This window comes from Eptesicus fuscus, chromosome 13 (genome assembly GCF_027574615.1).
Source record: "Eptesicus fuscus isolate TK198812 chromosome 13, DD_ASM_mEF_20220401, whole genome shotgun sequence".
Taxonomy (NCBI): Eukaryota; Metazoa; Chordata; class Mammalia; order Chiroptera; family Vespertilionidae; genus Eptesicus; species Eptesicus fuscus.
The window spans coordinates 62,873,592-62,895,527 of NC_072485.1; the positions used below are offsets into that span (position 1 = coordinate 62,873,592).

The window sequence follows — 21,936 nt, forward strand, 5'->3', positions numbered from 1 at the left end:
GGGACAAGGCCTGCAGGGGAGGGCAGTTGGAGGGGACCGGGCCTGCAGGGGAGGGCAGTTAGGGGGGACCAGGGCTTCAGGGGAGGGCAGGTGGGGAGACCATGACTTCAGGGGAGGGCAGTTAGGGGGGACTGGGCTGGCAGGGGAGGGCAATTGGGAGGGACCAGGCTGGCAGAGGAGGGCAGTTGGGGGAGACCAGGCCTGCAGGGGAGGGCAGTTGGGGTGACCAGGCCCGCAGGGGAGGGCAATTAGGGGCAATCGGGCCAGCAGGGGAGGGCAGTTGGGTGCAACCAGGCTGGCAGGGGGGCAGTTAGGCGTCAATCAGGCTGGGAGGTAAGTGGTTAGGGGGTGATCAGGTTGGCAGGTAGAAGCGGTTAGGAGCAATCAGGCAGGCAGACAGGCAAGTGGTTGGGAGCCAGCAGTCCTGGATTGTGAGAGGTATGTCCGACTGCCCCCAACATTCCTAGAGGGGTCCCAGATTGGAGAGGGTGCAGGCTGGGCTGAGGGACACCCCTGCCCCCCGTGCCTCTAGTATTAATATAATCACTTTCAAAGTAATGATGTTAAAATTATTCTCATAGTGTATGGAATATTCCACACAAACACACACAGCTGATCAAGCAGATATATAACCAAATATAGTACTGTGCAGGTACATAGGTACCAAAAAGATATTAAGGTGATAATAAAGAAGAAATATTAAATATGAATAATACTGTTGGATTTTCCAGAAAAAATAATTTTCATTTCTAGTTTTGCTAGCAAAGTAGCATTCAAAATTATATATTTAGTATAATGATCATTTTTCCTGGGCCACTTCAAGCTTTCAGTTTCATTGAAGCTGCAATTTTGCATAAAATATCAAAAAGTAAACAATTACAATATTTAAAAGGCAGAAAATACTTACTTTTTTCATTTTTTAATTTCCTATTTCTCTCTAATAATAATTTGTGTTATAGATATAATTTTAATTATACTAGAGATATTTATTTGCACTTTCTAAAGTTTACCATACCAAGGTACATGATAGAGTCATTTTAAACTTACTGAAAAAAAAAATGTAATAAAACTCTCCAACTGTAATAAAGAATATTTTTAAAATAAATAGAGGACAACATTTTAAAATTTTGTTAAATTTTTAAAGAATATTTTTAAAATAAATAGAGGACAACATTTTAAAATTTATCGTTAAAAACCTACTCTTTTAACTTGTTAATATTAAGTGGAATGAGAACTATAACTTAAATCTATACAATTGTTATTTGTTACATCTTTGAATTTTTCTTATGAGATATTTTCTACTGAGATTACCAATCAATGTTTGCAATATAGTCTTTAATACTGGACATATATAACTCCTAAATATTAATGTAGTCACTGATGTAAGACTTGAATTCACTCAGGGAAATGCATTGTATCGTCTCATCTATTGTAAAATACATAGTTAACAAAAGAGATATAATCAAAATAAGAAAATACTAAAAAATCTAAACCTTGCATAGATTTATTTGCTAAAATGTCAAGAGTTACATGAAAGTTTAATTTTAAATATTGACACTATCTTATTCTTTAAGTTGCTTGTAGATTTTATTTACTGCCAGTGGTACATGGAAATGGGCAAAACCATCATCTTATTTCAGAAAGATTAAATGCTTCTGTATTCCAGGAAACTACATAAAATCATTTTCCCCTTTTATCTAACACTAATTTTGTATTAAAATTTCATTTATGGACGATGATGCTGTCAGCTTCACAGCATGAGCTCTGGAGAGAAGAAGGTTTGCTTTAATGGTTCTTCATTACAATATTGACAACAGAATCTTATGATTAGCTCACTTAGACTTGCCATTTGTAAACTACAGTTTTTCCTTGATAACAGAAAACATTGTTAGCATTTCTCAAATTCATAACAATAATTCTACTCCTAGAAAGTCAGAAAATACAAATAAGACTTAGTATCTATTTAAAGTCCAACAAAATTGTAATGGTTTTCCTGCTAGCGCATTTTATAATTTTCAGATTCAAGTCACATGTAATAACTTCCTAAATTGGGATTTTTATGAGAAAGCATTCAGAAATATTTTTCAGAAAATTACAATATGATTTCATCTTTCAAGCATATAATTATTTTTCAAGCTTCCTATATCAATAAAATGATTTCCAGTGTTGATCAATTTTTCCCATTATGTTGTTATCAGGTAACTATATATAGTTAGTTGGTTCACTATCAGACCCAAGTAAAATTTGTCTTAATTTTAAAATTAGTGTTCATTGTGATGTTATAATATAGTTTAAAAAGCAAGTTCCTTACTTCTTCCTGTGCCTTATGGAGTTCCTTTGCTGTCATTGAAAGAATGATTTTTTCTGTAATTTTCTCTTTCTGTTCATCCACAGCCAGGTTCAACTAAAAAATAAAAATAATAGGCACCTGTTTTTACCTAATAGCAGCCTTTATTCAAACAATTTAGCACAATCATGAAATCTAATTTCAAATACTTATGTGAAAATGAATTAATTCCATTGAGATAAATAAAGTTTATTTTTATATTTAAAACATTTAACACTGAATTTTTCACTTCCACTTTTGTTGCTTTCAAATTTACTGAGATATGATTTGGATATGCAGATAGTTGACAATAGTGACTACTATTTAAAGACATTTTATCAAAATGAGCATAGCAGCTTTTTAAAATGAGGTGGATATTTTCTCTTTTAGTCTTTTATTGCCAGTAGGGAATAAATTGGCTGCTGTTATGTCAGGATAAGAATTCAAGGACATCAACCAAAGGCAAATGTCAATTCAAACACTCTAGAAGGGTACAAAATGGTTTATAATATTTCACAACAAAGGATAATGTACCTGAAATACCTGAACAGTTACCTCTGATCTGCTCTATTCACAAAGCTAGATAAAGGTCTTTGGCTACTGCCACTAACTCTTATTATAAAAAGGTGAATGTAGTCCATTCTATATTTCTTTATAAACAGTCCCCATGGAAACAAAATACTGTTTTCAACAAAAGGAAAACACTAAACTCACTCAATAATATTCACTCAACAGACTGACATTAATAGAAAGAAAGAAAATAGCCTGATATTGAATCCTCTGAATTGGAATCTTGAACATTTAGTTCTTAAACAATGGACTTTCCATGTTGTCTCTCCTTACTGAGGATTAAAAATGAATAATGACCATGTTTTTTGCTTTGTTTTGTATGTTTTGCTAATGTTGTTATTGTTTTAAAGAGGTCTCAATTGTATGCCTGGCCAATTATGCTTGAGTTCACATGAATCTTTAATCCATACCCTGCCTGAAGACCCACTCTTATAATTGGAATAAAATGGGGGCAGGGCCAATGATATGGCCTCCTCAATCTAACTATGCATATATTCTATATGAATAATATCACACCTGTGAACTCTTTAAAATATATATATATATTTTATATATATATGTACATATATATATAAAATATATACATTTTTTTTTTTTTCAGAAAGGAAGAGAGAGGGAGAGAGAGATAGAAACATCAACGATGAGAGAGAATCATTATTGATTGGCTGCCTCCTGCATGCCCCACACTGGGGATCAAAACCACAACCCCAGGCATGTGCCCTGACTGGGAATCGAACCATGACCTTCTGGTTCATAGGTCAATACTCAACCACTGAGCCACACGGCTGGATGCACCTGTGAACTCTTCATCTACTGATATGTGATACAGCTCAGTATATCAGAGATTTGTTTTGGTGGAAAGACCCAGGAATCTTTAGTCTGATGACCAGCCTAGATAAGTAGTTGGCAAATATTTTTGTGAAGGGCTAGATAGTAAATATTTTAGGCTTGGGAGTGGGTATACAGTCTGTTGCAATTATTCAACTAAGACTTAATAGCATGAAATAGACAATATATAAACGAATGAGTGTAGCTATGCCTCAATAAAACAAAAAACAAGTGGCAGGCAGGCTGATCTCTGTCCTAGATTGAGAACTTACCAAAAACAAGTTTTTAAAAAATCATGTAATGTACATGATGACTATAGTTAACAATGCTATATGGTATTTTTAAAAGTTTTAAGAGATCCTAAGAGTTTTCCTCACAAGGTTAAAAAATTGGGGTTTTCTTTGTATCTATGTAAGATGATGGATATTAACTTATTGAAGTTATCATTCCACCATACATGAAAGTCATTATGCTCTATACCTTACACTTACACAGTACCATATGTCAATTACACCTCAATAAAATTGGGGGAAAATATTATGTGAATCTATTCTTAGGCTTATTCCCCCCGCCCCCCGCCTCCCCGAGGAATATATTTTCCTGTGCTGTAGGAATAAAACCCCCCCCCCACAATATTATAAAACACCAAGTATCAAACTCAACTTCCATTCATGGAATCCTATCTGTAAACTGAGGCACAATATACTGTGTCAAGTCTCCATGGTTATTTCTTTATTGGGGGATTCTCATCTCAGGAATAGATAAGTGAATTGAAGTGTGACTGTGGAAATCTTCACCAAGCTCATCTATTCGTTACATAATTGATTTCCAAATGCAAAAACATTCAGAGCAGATATCTTTGAAGAGAAGCAAAACGAAACAAAAACATAACCACAAAACTCAATACCATAGTAGTAAGTTAGATTCTAATGAGGTCTCTCAGGACCATGGCATTTAGAACTGCTTCCAATGAACTCTTTGAAGGTGGGAATTCTTTATCTTTGAAAGAGCTACAGTTAGAAAAATCACCTTCATTCCAATACTCAACGTTCACTGAAATACTGTACATAAGCTTGAGGGAAAAATATCAACAGTACTGAAAAGCACCATATGCATAGTACCAAATAGAGAATCCAGCAAGATATTGGAAATTAAATGGTCAACAAAATATAAGGATACACACACAGGGCCTTTTCTGGAAACAGACCAGCCGAGAGAGAGAGAGAGAGAGAGAGAGAGAGAGAGAGAGAGAGAGAGAGAGAGTTCTGTGCCATAGAGTCAGCTCTGATTCCTGGTGACCCTATAAATGAGCGAGGTCCACAATGTCCTATCCTAGAATAAAAACTTCAAATTAAAAAACATACAAAAAAAGATAAAGCTTTAGGGCATTACCCTAAGTAAAATAAGTCAGACGGAGAAAAACAAATTCTGTTTAAAGGCTAATTGTGTAAACACTTGGATATATAGTAAGATAAAATCTATTTTATAGGAGAAAATACCTCTAAAGTAAAACTCTAGAGTCCAATCATTAGTATTTTTATAAAAGGTATAGTAATCAAATAAGCTGGTGTGTTCTGTCTACCTAATTCATATTGACATTCAATTTAAGTACTGACCAAAGAGGGAAGAGCTATCAGTCCAACCAAACTCAGGGTACTGAACTGTAGTTCTACATGTGGTTTTCTTTGTATTCAGAAGAATAGCTAATGATTCAAGTGTGACGTATATGATGTGTGTTGTGTATAAAGTCCTTAATAAATCAACATGACCCAACAAGAAATTAAATCTTTCTATCAAAAATTGATGTCTTTGACCAGTAAATATTGATTTATTAATAAATTATTTGATCCACAGTTTACATGCAGATCAATATAGGCAATACAGTTCAGCATAAACAACAAGACAATCAGCCTTCATATATATTGACAAGTTTCCCAATGGTCTGTTAATATACAGAAGACTGGGACAAATTACTTATTTATATATACAAAACATGGTTATAAAGGCCAGCTGCAGGTATTTTTTTGGAAAGTGCATTTTAATAAGGTTCTATTCAGTTCGGGAACAAATGGGGAAGAAGTAGTTTGCACTACAGAATTTTAGCGTAAGAGCTTTCTCTTTTTCTAACCACGAAATCAATCATTTGTCCAGACTGTGGGAGTCAGAGTTAGTTACTGAAAAGAGCTCCGTATATAAACAAGTCAATAACTCATTGTGTGTTATTGTCCAGCTGAAGAAGTCGGCTTTCAAAAAGCTGCCCCTGCTTCTCTCAGAATGAATGTCACTGTATTCAGGGACTGGGAGAGAGTCCTTTGTTTCCAGCCATTGCTGGCTGCCATTTATGTATGGGAACAGGAGGTGGCTGCTAGGAGTGTGGGGGAAGCCACTGTTTGGAATGGTGGATGTCCAGGAAAAACTCTAAATTTTGTCAACATAAATAATTTGTGTCTGGAAATGCGTTAATGGAATCAATAAAGAATGGCCATACACATGAAATATTTGGTAAAAGAATTAAGTAATAATGAGTCTGTGTCATTTATATTTTTGGTTTTTTACATGTCAACGAAGATTAAACAAAAATATAGGCAATGGTCAGAAAAGTTCAAATGTATAAAATCAAACTAATAAACAGGTAAATGTATCAAATAAATACTACCTGCCATAAATATTGAGTGATTCTTGGGACTCCCAAATGGGGTTTTCAAAGTGTATGTGTGTATGTGTGAATTTAAGGAATGATTTTATGTGTTCAACACTTGTGATAAGTTAAAGAAATGTGAACTACTTTTAATTTAAAAATTAATTGAAATATCCTTTAGAATTTAACTGAACCTAAAATTCATAAGATGTAAATATTATCATACACTTACATATTTCATCTTAAAATTTATTTAAGCTTGACTATTTATTCAGAACCAAACCAGGGAGTACAGAGAAACACCAGACCAAGATTCAAGGTTTATAATTAGGCTGGGCAAATAAAAAATACATGTGGATATGTTTAATAAAGGGTCCTCATGGTGGAACATGCTCTCTGAAATCTTTAAACACTAGCTTAGCTTATATATATCAGAGAGAGAGAGAGGGAGAGAGAGAGAGAGAGAGAGAGAGAGAGAGAGAGAGAGAGAGAGAGAAACATCAACAATGAGAGAATCATTGATCAGCTGACTCTTGCATGCCTCACACTGGGGATCAAGCCCGCAATTGGGCATATGCCCTGATTGGGCATCAAACTGTGACTTCCTGGTTCATAGGTCGAAGCTCAACCACTGAGCCATGCTGGCTGGACTATCTTAGCTCTTAATTAGATAAAAATTTGGAGTTGTAGGGAAGAAGACAGTTGGGAATGTAGAACTTAATTCCAATCCCCCTCACAATTTAGAAAACCACAGCATTAAATAATATAACATGCTTTCACAGGCAATAAACTGTACTAGGCATTTTTCTAGGTACAAACAGATTAGTAGAGAAGTGCCATATGGTTGAGACAATAATTGAAAACAATAGAAAATGACAATTCATGGCATGAGGTAGATCACAATTAGATGGAGGTAAAAACAATGCAACCCATAAATATAAAGAACAAAAATATTATTTGGATACAGAATGGTTAGAGATGGAAAGGCATAAATTATGGGTAGCTAGGAAAAGGAGAAGTGATACTATAGGGCAATATTATTAATAAATATTAATATTACTACTTAGTAATTAACTACATGATGAAATTCATTCTAAATACAGTTAGTGAGGTGGCTTGACATGGCTTGGGGAAGGAGATAAGACAAGCTGAGCCTTGAAGGACAAGCAGAAAGGGCATAGCTGATCCAAGTGAGTCAGACTAAGGCAATGGTCTGACCACAAGGAATGTTTCATACTGGGGAACAAGGACTAGATTGTTAGTATGAACCTCCCATATCTAAATTTATTAATCTATTTTATTTTTAGCTTTTCAGGAAAGTATTTATTACATAAGGCCACATGCTCTTGCAAAAAAAAAACAACTGTGTAAACAGGGCTGGGGTGAGTGGATAGGTGCATGTTTTATGAAACCCAAAGAAAAATTATTAATTCCCATTTGTCTTAGTATGGAACAAATTATTCACTTAAATTTCTGCCTTGCTCCTCAGCATCTATCTTTATTCTACCTGGCATGAGTTCTATATAAGCTGGGGGTAATATGCAAATGAGGACATAATTGAGGACTCAGTTCTTAGCTTTGCCTTGGCTCAGCCCCATCCTCTCTAGCTAAATATGCTTAACTCAGTTCAGGTCTTAGAGATCCCTTAACTAAATTCTGACCTAGCTCCCACTTCCTATCAGATTGTCTCACTTAAGTTCCTTCTATAAAAAACATTTTTCATGACTTGGAGAAGGAACAGAATCCTTAATTCAAAACTGGCTGTGTGCCCAGCCAGCGTGGCTCAGTGGTTGAGCATCAATCTATGAACCAGGAGGTCACGGTTTGATTCCTGGTCAAGGCACATGCCCAAGTTGTGGGTTCCATCCCCAGTGTGGGGAGTGCAGGAGGCAGCTGATCAATGATTCTCTCTTCATTGATGTTTCTATCTCATCATTGATGTTTTTGGCTCATGGATAGAGCGTCGGTCTGCGGACTCAAGGGTCCCAGGTTCGATCCGGTCAAGGGCATGTACCTCGGGCACATCCCCAGTGGGGGTGTGCAAGAGGCAGCTGATCAATGATTCTCTCTCAATTGATGTTTCTATCTCACTCTCCCTCTCCCTTCCTCTCTGAAATATAAAAATATATATGTTTAAAAACTGGCTGTGAATTCTGACTCTGCTACAAATTAGTGCTGAGTCTTTGAGCAAGAATCATAGCTCTACATCCCAAGCCTTCCAAAGCTAAGGACCCCTCTCATAAGGGAGAATTTATCAAAGAAATATTAATAATATTTGAAAACCAGCAAATAAAAACATCACAACCATTTTAAAATGGTCATATTCTAAACAGATATAAAAGAGAACTCTCCATAGTACTTTACCTTCAATTTGTTTATCATTTAAAGAAACTAAAATTGCTTTTAAAATCTCCTTTCTTTCTCGTGCTTTCAAAAAAGGTAATCATAAGAAATTTTAGGCCTTCAATATTCTGTGGGGAAAGTGGTACTGAGTTAGTCCTGACTCAGTAGCCAGATTATAAACTTTCTGTTTAAACATTCTATCATTGATCTAAGCTTACCATCTCAAACTTACTGACTCTCCACTCCATTTCTTCCACTACCGAATTCAGTTTTGGAGAGTCAATGCCATGCTGGCCAAGGAGGGGACCCCTGACTGTCATACCAATCAGCCTCTCTCTTCAGAGACAAAGTCATGAGGGGAACCACACAGAAACATAAACAGTTTGGAGAGAATCTGTCCCATTAGCAATGCCCAGAAGAAACTGACCCTAGATCCAGAGGTCTGCAGCTGTTACAGTTATTTTTACAGTCCCTTTCTTTGGTCTTTCCTTACATTCCAGATACTACCACCTACCATCTCATTATATCATGTTTTTGCCTAAGTTAGCCTGAGACAGAGCCCATTGATTGCAACCAATAAACCCTAACACATGTTATGTATGTCCTCATATATGTCATGTGTGTCCTCACAAAAAATCTAGAATTTAACGTGAAAATCTAATTTTTAGATGTTGGCAACTAATTAAAAAAAAAATTTATATACTTTCTACAGGTCAAACAATTCAAATCTGCATACTAAATCTGGATATGACCTCCTCCACATTCATACCCTCTGTCTGTGTCTGTATCTTTGGTATGTAAGCTATAATGGACATTAGTGCTCAAAAAATTATGACTTTCAAATTAAGACAGTAAATTCTTGCAAATAAAGTACTTAGAGCAGGTCAAAGGAATGATAATGAATAAAATAAAATAAAAGTAATTATGAAAATATATCAACATTTTTAACCATCTTATAAAAATAAATGTACCCACTGAGATTATTCAATACTTATCCTATATAATAAAAGCCCAGGGATCGGATGGCGGAACAACCAGAACGACTGCTTGACCAGTCGCTATGAAGCGCATTGACCACCAGGGGGCAGACGCTCAACGCAGGAGCTGCCCCCCTGGTGGTTAGTGCACTCCCACAGTGGAGCAGCCGCTCAGAGAGCGGGTCCACAGCTGCTTGGCTGATCAGGATGAGCGGCACTCCCATAGCAGGCCTATCCCCACAGGCCACATCCCCCACCAGTGCATGAGTCCCTTGCACCAGGCCTCTAGTTTAATAATAAAATTATTCAATTCAAAGTAGCCAAAATCACAATAGCCAAAAGATGGAAGCAACCCAAATGTCCATCAACAAAAGAATGGATAAACAACATGTGGTATCTAGATATAGTGGAATATTATTCAGCTTTAAAGAAAGGAAATACTGACAAATGCTACAAAATGGATAAACCTTGAAAACATTATGCTAAGTGAAATAAGACATGCACAGAAGCACAAATATTTTGATTACACATATATGAAGTACCTAGAGTAGTCAAATTCATAGAGATGGTGGTTGCCAGAAGCTAGGGGGAGAGGGGAGTGAGGTATTAGTGTTTAATGGGTACAGAGTTTCAGTTTGGGAAGATGAGAAGTCCTGATGGACAATGGTAATGGTTGCATAGCAGTGTGAATGTACTTAATGCCTCAACTATACACTTAATAATGGTTAAAATGAAAATTTTAGGCAATGATATTTTACCACAATAAAAAATTAATCATAATGTATTTTTAATAAGAAAAATACTCATTTTTATTTTTTAAAATCTCTCTTGAAAGAGTGCAGTAAAGCTTTTCAATTAACACAAATTAGACAAAAACATGAAATACTGAAAATTTTAATTATAAATGTTATAAAGTATTATTTTCCTATTCAAATATGCACACAAACTGAAACAAGATAAACAGTGTCAATTTGTTCAAACTATGGTAAGACAACTTTGGATGCATAAAAATAGTTGGTAAATTGACCTGTAGTGATCACTCTGTTTCTATGTAAATAAGCCCTTCCAAAGTGTCTGAGATTACTCCAGAGCAGTTGTTTTCCTGAGGATTTTATGTATTCCTTCCCAGTATTATTTTCACAATTACTGGGGATTTGTGCCAGTAACAATATTTACCTACCTCAATGGCTATTAAGAAAATCACACGAGATAAACTTTAACCTGGAAAAATCACATCATAAACTACAAAGCACCATGCAAATATTTTTATTATCAAAGAATTAATAAAGCAAAGGTCAACTTCTGCCCTGGTGCCATCCCAAACATCACATATTCTGAAAACAAGTCTAAATTAATAATTACCAAAATGGTTGTTTTCCTCCAAAATATTGGTTGCTTACTGCCAAAATATTCTCCATCATCTCTAATCCACATAGGGACAAAAAGCTGCACTGGTTTCCACTCTGGGATTTTTTAAAATTGATTTTTAGAGAAAGAGAGGAAAGAAGAGAGAGAGCATAAAAAACACCCATTTGTCCTTCCACTCATTAATCATTCATTGGTTAATTCTGGTATGTGCCCTGACTGGGGATTGAACCCACAACCCTGGTGTTTGGGGACCACATTCTAACCAACTGAAGAGTTCACCCTGGGATTTTTAAGTACAATTTCACAGGGTAAATGCTTTCTGAAACTCTTTGGATATCTTCTCCCTAACCCAGCCAGATTTGCATTTATAAGAGAATTCAGAGCAGGATGCTCCTAGCTCAATATGTCTACCATCTAGTATCAAAAGAACTCCCATCTCCATTTTTCAATGCACCGTCTGTGCTTGGAATTCATTTCTGTGGGAGGTCATAGAGTCAAACACCATGACTGAGAAAGGAACGGTGATTCACAATGCAGGCAGTAAGTGTGAGCCTGGATTGCAAGGGCAATCAAATCTCATGCTTCAAGAAAGAAAATGATCATTTGCAAGGTCAGGAAGGAATTTCCTCTTCACTTTTAAAAGGAAGTACCAGGCAACTTGAGGGATGAATTGTGGGGGAGGGGAAATTTATCTTGGTTCTAAAATACAAAGTATTCATGATACCCCTTCCACCAGAAAGATCAATGGATTAGCTACGTAGGTGGCATGATTCTGTGAAATGTCGGTATCCCGTGTTTCCTATCATTTGATGTGATACACATTTAGCTCATTTCTACCAAGTGCCTTGGCAATAACACCAGCAATTCTTTAGTGGACAGTCATAATAATAACATTTTATTTTCATTAATTTATTAATTTTTCATGACTTTAATGCAGCAACGCTTAAGCAATTAATTTTACTGTCACCTTAGTTTCCATAAAATTTGCATAGTTTTTATGATGCAAAACCTTTCAATAGGTGATTATAAGCACTTAACCATTATGTAACACTTACCTTTGCTACATTAAATAAGTAAACACATAAGGTCTCATGAATAAAGTTCCTAAGATTGATCATATATTTTTAGGTATATGTACTTAAATATCTTTTTGGCTATGTTAAAACATTCTAATCAACACAAGACACAAACTTAACATATCTTTATTATTTGTTTTGACTTTGATATCCATTACATATGAGATTGACAATTCATACTCAGAGCTCTACAACTTACGATATTGATTTGTTACAATTGTGTTTCTAACAAGCCTTTATCTTAGCACTTAAATCTAAACATTTATACTACATAAATGTGGCATGCTTTAGCAATTGACACTGTATAATACTTCTAAGGAGCGTCACAGATGTGTTAATAATGCTAGAATAATAACCTGAATTATAATTGAGAATTTATCCCATTTGCCTTACAAAAACAACAGCTTTTAAAAGAATACCCCTGATTTTCTAGAGGACTGTTCCTGCTGCTATTGCTGTTGTTTCTGAACCTGAGTTCTAAACTCCCCAAGAGCAATGTCTGAGAAAATGTCAAATGTCAGTACCTGATTCTACCAGCAGGTGCTACTTGAACACCCAGGGTAATTCCCATCTCAGAATGACAGAAGGGTAAGTGAAGGGCATTCGTTGAACAGTAACAAATATTACTGCAAAGTCTTTTAAAATATTTGTATTATAGAATTCAACATTGTTTAGAACAATACCAGTCCTGGATCCATTTTTCTTACACTCCCGAATAAACATAGGATTGGCAATGCAAAAATGTAACTACATTTATTTCCAGTACTGGCTGCATTTTTATTTCTGTGAAAGTTTGATTATGAGTAAAGAGCACAGCTGCCATCGACTCTTACTGTTTCTATGAATTCCTTATGTTTGTACACAGATTAGAAATGATGAGATTCTATTAAAATTCATTATAACATTGCAGGAATAAAAAAAATCCTTCCCTTTCTTAGCTATTAGCTTGCTTTTTTTTTTTTTTTTTTTTGCCATACTCAGCCTGACCCAGCCTGCGAAGCTGGAAGTTGGCAGCTGTGATTGCAGTACAGATTTCACACAGTGTAATTACTGCAGTGACACTAGGACTGAGAGGTACAAAGAAAAAAAAAAAAAGAGGCCCTACAGGTTATTAGCACTAAACACTGGGAGAAATCAAACGGGGAGTCAATGCGTAATTTCGAGGTCTATCAAGCCTCATCAGGAACAGCGGGGAGGAAAGTGCTTCACTTCATCATCTCACTCTCTGACTTTTGTTGAAAATTACAGTAATTAAAAAAGAGCTAAGTACTTCTCAGGCAAGGGGTCTTTTCTTTACCCATCACCTTTTAGTTGGCTGCTGATTCTCTGTGACCTTTTCCTTGGCTCTGTCTATCGCAGTCAACACGGATCTTTGTTGAATGGCTCTCTGAAACCTAATTACTATCTGCTGGGTGATGCGGTATTGATCAGAAAAGGTGGCACAGCAAAATAAGAGTACCAACACTGTGGCCCTGGCAATCGAAAAGTAATTCCAGCCCCATAGAAACGGCCCTTCCATCCCACTTATTAGAAGCAGCTGTGATGTTGCCAAATCAATACACCACACTGGATTGCTTCTTTGACTAAAAAGCAGTCTTTTTTTTTTTTAAGAAGTCATGTACAATCAATGGCCTCTGACTTCAAAGGACTTTGCCCTAATGCACTGTGTGAGTGAACAAATTCTATGTTGGCAAACATCTTTAGTACCAGTAGTGGTGGTGATGGTGGTGGGATTGTTGTTTTTTTTAAAAATCACTACTTTTATTTAGCATCATAATGGAGTATCAGTGGGCTGATCTATCCAGAAAACTCCATTAGACATTATATCCCATCAGAAAAAAGTGCTCAACTACATTGGAAAGCATAAGTTAATCTAACTGGGGCAGTTTAGTACTCAAATATTAATAAATCATTTTAACAGAAAATATGTGTTTTCTAAAAAACAAATTAGTTAACCTCATGTTTTAGTATATATAATATATGAAAGTTGAGTTGGGATTAGTTGATTTTTTAATAAGTAAAGAAACCGAGTGGTTTTATAGAGAAAAAATATTTTTGAATATACTTTGTTTTTCTGAATAAAGAAAAACTGTCATTCTATTTGCATTGAAAGGAAATATAAAAAAGCATTCAGTTTTCTTTAAATTCTAGCACTTAAAATGAGATATTTTGGTAATTGTACCTAAGGAAGAAGTGGGGTGATTTGCTTGGAGTTGTATCAACCCTTATAATCTTCTCTAATAATAGACAAATATGCAAATTGACCATACCTCCGACATACCCACAAGCCATGCCCACAAGCCACACCCACCATCCAATCAGAGCGAGTATGCAAATTAACCCAAACCAAGATGGCTACAGCCACAGAGAGCAAGGTTTCATAGGTAACAGAGGAAGCCAAGCTTTCCGCCTGCCCTAGCCAGGCCTAAGCCTCCACTCAAGCTACAAAGTTTCAATTATAAAAGGTAAACAAATTCAAACAAATGGCGGCAGAATGGAGCTTGAGAGAGCAGGCCAGGGTTGCCGGCGGCAACAGGGGAAGCAAAACTTTTCGCACACCCTGGCCAGGCCCACCCACTTAAGGCAACAAAGTTTCAATTATAACCCCAACACAAATGGCTGCGGGCCTCGGAGGGAGCCCCAGGCTTGGCTCTGCTCCAGGCTACAAAGTTTCAATTGTAGAAGGAAAATAAATTCCAGATACCAGGGCCTCTGCTTGGGTCGCTAGGGGGCGTGGCCGGCCTGCAAACCACCACAGGCCCCTCACTCAGGCCGCCCCACACCCTAAGGGAAACCTCACCTGATCCGGGACACCCTTCAGGGCAAACCAGCTGGCCCCCACCCCTGTACCAGGCCTCTCTCCTATCTAATAAAAAAGTAATATGCAGATTGATCATCATCGCAACACACAATATAGCTGCCCCCATGTGGTCAAAGATCCTGCCCCCATGTGGACACAAGATGGCCACCACAAGATGGCCAGCAGGAGAGGGCAGTTGGGAGGCACCTGGCCTGCAAGGGAGGGCAGTTGAGAGGGACCAAGCCTGCAAGGGAGGGCAGTTGGAGGTGATCAACCCTGCAGGAGAGGGCAGTTAGGGGTGACCAGGCCAGCAGAGGAGGGAAGTTGGGAGCAAACAGGCTGGCAGCAGAGTGGTTTAGGGGGTAATCAGGCTGGCAGGCAGAAGCGGTTAGGGGCAATCAGGAAGGCAGGCAGGCAAGCAGTTGGAAGCCAGCAGTCCTGGATTGTGAGAGGGATGTCTGACTGCCCTTGAGGGGTCCCATATTGGAGAGGGTACAGGCTGGGCTGAGGGACAACCCCCCTCCATGCACGAATTTCGTGCACCGGGCCTCTAGTATAATATAAAGACTTTTGCAGCCAGAAATGCATAATAGTCATTCAAAGCTGATGTCATATTAAAGCTAAGAAGACAGCTCAATTTACTTTATATGTCAGGTGCCAATAGCTTGAATACTTAACATTTCATTGGGAAAAGATTTCACATCAATTATTTACTAAATTTATTAAAATTGAATTATATTTTCAAACCCTCTAGTTCTCATATGATTCAAATATATCATATTTATTTAAAATACCCCCCAACTGAAACATTAACTGCATCAGAAGTCATAGCAATGACATAGTTAATGGTTTGTGTATTGAGGTTTATTTAAAGATAATTACAGGAATTAGAAAAATCAAAACCATCAACAAATTTCCCAAGAATTTTACCTAGAATCATTATTCAAATTTTCTTCCTAAGAAGATGGTTCTATAAAACAATGTCGTATAACACTAACACTGTAAGATTACGGGTATATTTTGTACTTTATCTGAGAAGTGGATTTCATTCATCTCTACAGGTTTAAGGGCAATCATAAAAATTACACTGTATATAAAAATTACACAGTTATGAAAGCTGAAACATGGGGAAATCCAGCTACATCTATGACTTCAAATTTGCTCTACATCATAGCCTTCAACACCTGATTACATTTTGCTAAAGCTACTCTGCCAGCCCGTGGGTCCAGAAAGTGTTCGAATTTTCCATGTCTTGACTTAAAAACCAGAGGTTTCCAAACTTCTTCAGTTCACAGAACTCTTGGTGAACAAAAATTTAAAATATTCCATGAAGCCCTGTGCATTTGCAACAGCCCACTGAGGTGCTTTGGTACACGGTTTGGGAACCAAACTTAAGCCATTAATTTTTTAAAACAATATTTTACTTAGAATCTCAATGTATAGAACAAAGGCAATATTTCTTATTTTGTGAGTTCCAAGATATAACAATTACATATTATAGTACCAATCAATGTATGTGTGTGGACGGGAGTTTATGAACACAGAAAATTGAATGTCTTATATAAAAGTAAGATTCCAGATTTTGCTTGTTTTTATTCCTATTTTTTATTTTTGTTCCAACCTTGGATTCCATTGTAACAGTAATTCCAAAAGAGTTTGTACACTTTTCTGGTATAATTTGTGTAGTTTAAATAATGTTCACAGATGCTCAATTAGCTTCTGCAGAGTTACGTGCCTATTACAAAATATTTAAGATTTGCTCACAAATCTCTTGGAACAATAAAATAAGGTAAAAGAGAGCTTGAAATAGTAAAATGTGTAAGACCTATACTAAAATGAAAGATGCAAATAAGCATGTTTTCACATATTTGTTCATCTAACTTGTTTTAGGAGATGAGGACACTTTTCTTTAATTTAAATTCTTTATTGTTTAAAGTATTACATAAGTCTCCTTTTTCCCCCCATTGACCTTTCCTTGGCCGCTCTCACCCCCCCGAGATGTGGACACTCTTAGGCATATAAAACATAACCCAAGACTTCAAATAATCAAACATCCATGGTCATAAGAATATGAATTGCTCTTATATTCCATGAGCTTTTAGCTTTCCTATTTGTGAGCACCACTGTTTAATAACAAAATTAATTTTTTATTTTTACTTTAAATAATCATTTTACTTTTTCTTTTGATTAATAAATGTGTTTTTAAATAACAAGGGTTCTTTTAATCTAGTCTTGCTTCCATCTGTAAATAATATAATGTAAAATAATGTAGTAGATCCCTATTGTTATGTGGGAATGAAATGGTTGGCCAAAGAAACTAAGAAAAAGAAACTTTCTGAGGAAAACAGTTTGCCAACAAATCCTATAAATAAGTCTCACCTTTATTTGTGATAATTAAGTTATTAAGTAAGTACAGGGTGGTGCAAAAGAGATTTACAGTTGTGAGTACATGAAACACAGAGTTTATTCTTGTATTATTATTTATTAATTACTGTGTTATTTTCCATATGAACAACTATAAGCCTACTTTTGCCCCAGCCTATAAGTGAGTTAAAAAAGCAAATGTGTATGCTATTGTTTGCCTCATGTCTCACTCCTTTGCCAGACTCAAAGCTCAATGAGAGTAGAAACCATGTTTGTCTTGTTCACTATGAAAGATGCCTGACACATAGTAGGTGCTTGATGCATGTTTTTTAATAAAGTATAAATTAAATAGGAATGGGAGAAAGGGAAAGAGAGGGATGGAGGAACTGAGAGAGGAAGGAGAGAGAGAAGGAGAGAGAGGAGTACAGAATTATGGTTGGCCTCTGTGACTTTTTCACTAACAGAACCCTGAGCATTGTGCCTGGTTGAAACAGTGAATTACCCATCCTCCTTTGCAAACAGGCATGGCCAATGATATATAAATACAAAATGTGGGACTTCCAAGAAAACTCTTTATGCCCTACCACACTCTCTCCTTCTCAATTCTTGGAATACACATGATGACTAGAGGCCCAGTAGTTGTCCTTGGGCCATGAGAGGAAAGCCAGAGAATCTCAGAGACTTCAATCTGATGTCCTGGAGCTTCAGAACTAATGCCGGCAACTGTCTCCTACCAGACTTCTCATCTAATGATTTAGCCACAGTTAAGTAGGTTGTCTGTGGTATTGCAGTCAAATCTAACACTACTTAATACAGTCTCTGAAATGCATGTCATGAATTTCTGGAAGTGGAATTGTTATGCAACTATATTTCACTCCACTAGTAGTGAGACGAGGATTGGAAAAGAGGCGTAAATTTGTTGAAGCATAAATCTAGGAAAAATCATTGGATGTCCAAGCAAACACATCAACAGAAAATAACTCTTACCACAAGGCAATATCATATTTCAAAATCACCAAAAAATCATTAGTTTAAATGTTGACTTGTTGAAAGTGAAAAGTTAGCTTTTCAGTAAACATTATGCTTTAATACTCAAACATCACCCTAAAAAATTTAATAAGACAGCCTTTCATTTGTCATGGATTTGCCACTTAATTACCTATACTCTTCTTCTTTTCTCATCTTTTAGATTTTGTCACTGAGCAAGACTTTGAAAATTCTCAGATTACAACCTTCCTTTATATATCCAGAAAAACCTCCCTAGGCTAGGCTTCAATCTTCTAATCCATAATTACTATAATTGCTTTCTAAATTGTCTTTCTAACTACCCTTTCTTATCCATCTATCTCATCTCACCTCATCTCATCTCAAATCCTTCCATTTCATTATGTCATTTTCTGCTTATACAGCACTGACCACAGGCTCTTAACCACACACTTTTTACTATTATATGCTGTAGCTTTCTACTAAGTGGTAACTTCCTGAGAAGACACTATGCCCATACTTTCCATCATTCTCAATCCTGTCTTCACATTAGAACCATCTGGAGAACTTTAGAAAAAATGCTGATGCCCCTGGCCAACCTATAAAAATTCTGATTCAATTAATCTGGGTTTGGCTCAGTTACCTATATCATTTACTAGTAAAACACCTACCCACCACCAGCAATCAAATCAGCACTGTAGAAACAACAAGCAGACAATAAATTTTGTACACCAGCCACTTCATGCCTTTATTCAAATGATACCCTGGGTATGTGTACTCATATACACACACATGCACACACCCCTACAACCTCCCCAAATGTAATTTACCTATCCTTTGAGTTTAAAGTAAAGTCCCACTTCCTTTGTAAATCATTCTTTGATGACAACTACCAACACTGACCTACCTTTTCTTTAATTCCATGTGATGTACCCACCCACTCCCAATCTCTTTAAGCAGCCTTGGTTGTTATTTTTTCTGTAACACACAATTAGCACCTCACTATATGCTGTCAAGCTGCTCATCTGTAAAATAAGCACAATGGCCTCGCTGACCTCAAAAGTCACTTCCTTTGACTCTAACAATCTATGAGTTTATGATTTGTCTGTACTGCCCAATTTAGCATTTGTTATAGATGCTATTTCCCACTAATTTTTAAGTATTTGTGTATTTTTTGTTATCAACTAAAGTTCAGGTCCCTTAAAGGAATGGTTTTATAGATCTATGGTATTTTCCTACCCTCAGCACCATGCCAAATGCTTAAATGTACACTGACTTATATATTAAACCAGAGTTGATGTCATAAAACAAAACAAAACAAAACAAACCACGGAGATGAGTGGAGGCAAATCCTTTGAGGAAGCAGTTTTCTACAAATTAGGAGAGTGGGCTGGATTATTCATCCTACTCCTACACTCACCAGATATGTAGTAATATTTCTTAAGAAAATTATTTAACATCAGAAGTCTCAGTTTTCTCATTTGTGAAAGGAATTAATAACAGTACCTACTCATAAGGTTATGGTAAGGATTAAATGAGAATATACACACACACACACATATAAAACACAGTATGTGGCATATAATAAGTATTTAATAAATGTTTATTATTGCTTGGATAAAGGCAATAAAATAATTAAGATTGAGGATCAAAATAATAAAATAAGCATTTGATGACTGTGGTGAGACTGGAAATATAGTTTAATAAGTGAATTAATATGAAGTTGCAGTTCAAATACAATTAAGCACTATGCAGAGCATGGCCCTTATCTCAGGCACTGTGGCCTATAAGGCAGACAGAGAACCAGGCCAGGGAATAACTCACACATTCCCTTGTGCCCTTTTCCACTTGTCATTATCCACATTGAAAAGGGCAGTTGAATTATTCACTCAACAAATATTTATTAGTATTTGCCAGATACTGTACTAGGTGCTGAATTATAAAAAACTAGAAGCCCAGCATGTGAAATTGCATGGTCCAGCACACCCACGCCAGTCTTTGGTCATTATAGCATTAGGGCCACAGGATTTTATATATAGAGATGAGTTTTTCTTCATGAATTTGTTGTGCAGTCAGGGAGATAACATATGAACAAAATAGGAACACAAGGCAGAAAGCTGTATTTGACCTAAGAGTTGCACACATAAAGCACTGCAGAAGTTTACAAGAGAAAGAAATAAGGGAGGACTTTAGGGAAGGCGTTACAACCAAATTGGGCCTTGGAGAGACAAAGATTTGGGTTAATGAACACTCTTGCCTTCCCTGGGCAGAAACAGCATAAGCTAAGGCCCAAAAAAGGAAAATGTGGAACACATGGGTAGGTATGGGGAAGGTGAGTAGGGAGTAGACGATAATGGCCAAAGTCATTATTGCTTCCAAATTGAGGTAGGACATCTGGACCTTCTTTTTTTTAACCCTTTTGGCAAAACCTGTATTTTATTTTTAAAGAATAATAATATCCTTTTTAATAAAGAGGGAATATGCAAATTGACCATCACACCATCACAAAGATGGCAGCACCCATAGTCACAAGATGGTGGCACCCAGTCCCCTCAGCCCCACCAGAGTCCCACAGTCCTTTCAGCATAGCCGGGGTGGTGGCAGGCGCACGGTGTGGCTGGACCCGCCCTCAGCCCCCCAGCCGCCCAGGGCTGGCCTGAGGCGCAGGCAAGCCTCAGATGTCAGCTGCCCAGACGCCAAGGGTGGGCCTGAGGCACAGGCAAGCCTCAAATGGCGGCTGCCCAGCTGCTCAGGGCCACCCAAGGCTCAGGTAACCAGGGCCAGCCAAGGTTTGTGCTGCTGTCAGTGGCAGCACCAGAGGTGTGATGGGGGTGTTGCCTTCCCCTGATCTCTGGGTCACCTCCTGCCCCTGAGGGCTCCCAGACTGTGAGAGGGGGCAGGCTGGGCTGAGGGACCCCCCTCCAGTGCATGAATTTTCATGCACCAGTCCTCTAGTTCCTCAAATAAAACATCTTAAATTCAACTCACTTGAAGACAATAACAAATTTACATTTTAATATTCTATAATCTGATATTTTACCTAGCCACCTCAACCACAAAGCAGCACCACATTCCCTAAAAGCAAAGAATTTCATAATCAAATATTTCTGTTGCCTACTTTATACCTATTATTTGTTTGGGCACAGGAGGCTATTAGGATCAAAGTTTCAATAGTTGCCTTAAATAAGATAGGGTGGGGGAAATCAATATCCTGATATGACACTTCTATACCTGAATCTCTACAGTACTGACCAACCCATGAGAAAAGACCACTGAAATGGGAGTAGGTAACCTTGTTCTCTAAAGGGCCAGATAATAAATGTTTTCAATTTTGCTAGCCATATTATTTCTGTCACAACTACTCAATTCTGGTGGTGTAGCTTGAAAGCCGTTTAAACAAATGGACATGGCTGTGATTCTATAAAATTTTGTTTACAGAAATAGGTTGTAGGCCAGATTTGGCCCATGGACTATAGTTTTCTAATCCTATAACCACTGATATTTCTCTCTCAACCTACATATTTCTCTCTCAACCTACATGTCTATTACAGGTTGACTGGACACTTCATATTTCTTCACTCTAGCACCCAAAATGATGGGGCTGCCACTCTCTCCTTCAGTCACAGTGGCAGAGAGGAAGAATGTTCTGAAGGGTCTCCAAC

The 21,936-nt window shown here is 37.0% G+C and overlaps 1 protein-coding gene across 1 annotated transcript in view; it reads right to left on the reverse strand.

Moving 5' to 3' along the window:
* The window catches only part of DCDC1 (doublecortin domain containing 1), a gene marked incomplete at its 3' end in the record, with an annotated part of 313,690 nt that overhangs the window by 181,875 nt on the left and 109,879 nt on the right, over positions 1 to 21,936 (reverse strand). The window contains exon 9 of the mRNA XM_054725690.1: positions 2,312 to 2,404. Within this exon, the coding sequence (XP_054581665.1) occupies positions 2,312 to 2,404 (93 nt within the window). The remainder of the gene's footprint in view (positions 1 to 2,311; positions 2,405 to 21,936) is intronic.